At 48.4% G+C, this 1,809-nt stretch overlaps 1 protein-coding gene across 1 annotated transcript; it reads right to left on the bottom strand.

The window, feature by feature from the left end:
- Positions 1 to 351: 351 nt before the first annotated feature.
- On the bottom strand, positions 352 to 1,104 carry Pmar_PMAR016747 (gag/pol/env polyprotein, putative; the record flags this gene model as incomplete). Its single annotated transcript, XM_002783905.1, has 1 exon — positions 352 to 1,104. The coding sequence occupies one exon, from the start codon at positions 1,102 to 1,104 to the stop codon at positions 352 to 354; it is 753 nt and encodes a 250-aa protein (XP_002783951.1).
- Positions 1,105 to 1,809: the final 705 nt, after the last annotated feature.

Raw genomic sequence — 1,809 nt, 5'->3', positions numbered from 1 at the left:
CATCGTGATCGATATAGTGACATGTTAAGATCCCATGGTGATGCCGGAGTACTAGTTGAACTCGAGGGCATAGCGAGTGAATGATAGCAGATTAATAACCACGATAATTGTAGTGTGTGGAGTGGAGTACGCCGTGAAACGCATCTATCCGTTTCACTGGGGCGAATGAGAGATATACAGGATATAAAGAGTGCAAGAATCATCATAGTGAGGATGTAAGAACTGAGTGGTATTGAATAATAGTGAGACCACTACGAAAGGGAGCAAGATAGCAAGAGAGTTGTCTTGGTTCTCACATATCTCCCCCCTTAAATATACGTAATGAAGTAGAGAATATAATATTAGCTGGCATCATTGATAGTATAGACAGAGGTTTCGGTCAGCGTGAACAGTGTCATCACTAAGACGATAAGTAGCAGTACCGAGAACCTCCTTGATAGTGAGAGGGCCTGTCCAGTTAGGTTGAAGCACACCATTAGACTTGTTGTCGATCCACTTGAGCACCTTCTGCCCAACCTTAAAAGTGCGACGACGCGACAGGCGATCACCAAACTTCAGCATGACCTTGGCCTCAGCTTCTTCCATAGCGTCATGAACTTCCTTGATCATAGCTTCACGGCGAGAGAATCGACGCTCAGCTTCGAACTTAACCGTATCAGTAGTGATAGTGTTGGAAATATCCTCGAACCGTCGACCTAGGGAGCTGGCATCAGAAGAACCCATGAAGAGTTGCTGAGGAGTATATTCACAACTATCATCGAGGAGGCGATTGTTGCAACGCTTCTGAGCAAGAGCAAGGAAGGAAGGCCAGCGATCAGTATTGCCTTTGCACATGGCTTTGAGAACTTGCTTCAGTACCCCGTGTTGCCTCTCCAAAGCTCCATTGCGATTGGGCGAGTAGACTGGAACATACCTCACTTGGATACCCCATGACGCAGCCCAACCACGGAAGTGCACCGATTGGACGGATGTACCGTTATCGGCCACAAAGCATAGTGGTGATCCTACCAAGCCGAACACTTGATTGTCGATGGTATCAGTGATGGCCTTTGAAGTGATCGACGAGACCGCTAAGAACATGACATATCTACTTGCCGCATCCATAAGGGAGAGTACATACTTCGAGTTGTGTAGGGTGCTCGGCGGAAGAGGTCCTACAGTATCAATGTACCACACATCATTGACCCCAATAGAATCGCGTAATGATGAGATGATAGGTTATAAAGGACCACGTCGAGCACGTACATACTGGCAGTAGCATTTACCCACAACACGTTGCACAGTGTCGGCGATGCGGAGACAGAAGAAGTCACGACAGATGATCTTGAGAGTCTGCTTCACGCCACAGTGACCATAAGAATGATGGACGTATTGGGCAAGGGACCGACCATATCTCTTGGGAAGTACATACTTATCCCGAATCCTCAGCAGGCCATTCTCATCGATGCGGAACTTGGATAGACCTCGGCCAATTAGAGTTCGAAGCTTCCCGCAGTGCTCATCAGAGTTCTGGGCTGCCTTGAGCCAGTTACGGGCGAGCTCTGGATCGAGAGGGATGGAGCATTGTAGAGGAAAGTCCGTACCAGTTCTCCAAGCCGTGAAACATCGGTGTAGGAGCGAAGGGACCGGAAGAGAAGATAGGGGATCAGTAACCGCGGCTGCAAAGACTGTACAGCAGTTGCAGGTTGATGGTTCTTGATTAATATCGTCGTGCAATGAGAAGAGCAGTTGTCTTCACCGTCGTCGGTCGTTGATGCACCAGGTGGTATGAGTCGAACTGATGATCCACTGGTTGGGTGCTTGTACTGC

Source organism: Perkinsus marinus (assembly GCF_000006405.1).
Source record: "Perkinsus marinus ATCC 50983 genomic scaffold scf_1104296935460, whole genome shotgun sequence".
NCBI classification, from domain to species: Eukaryota; Perkinsozoa; order Perkinsida; family Perkinsidae; genus Perkinsus; species Perkinsus marinus.
This window is presented reverse-complemented; position numbering and strand designations above follow the sequence as displayed.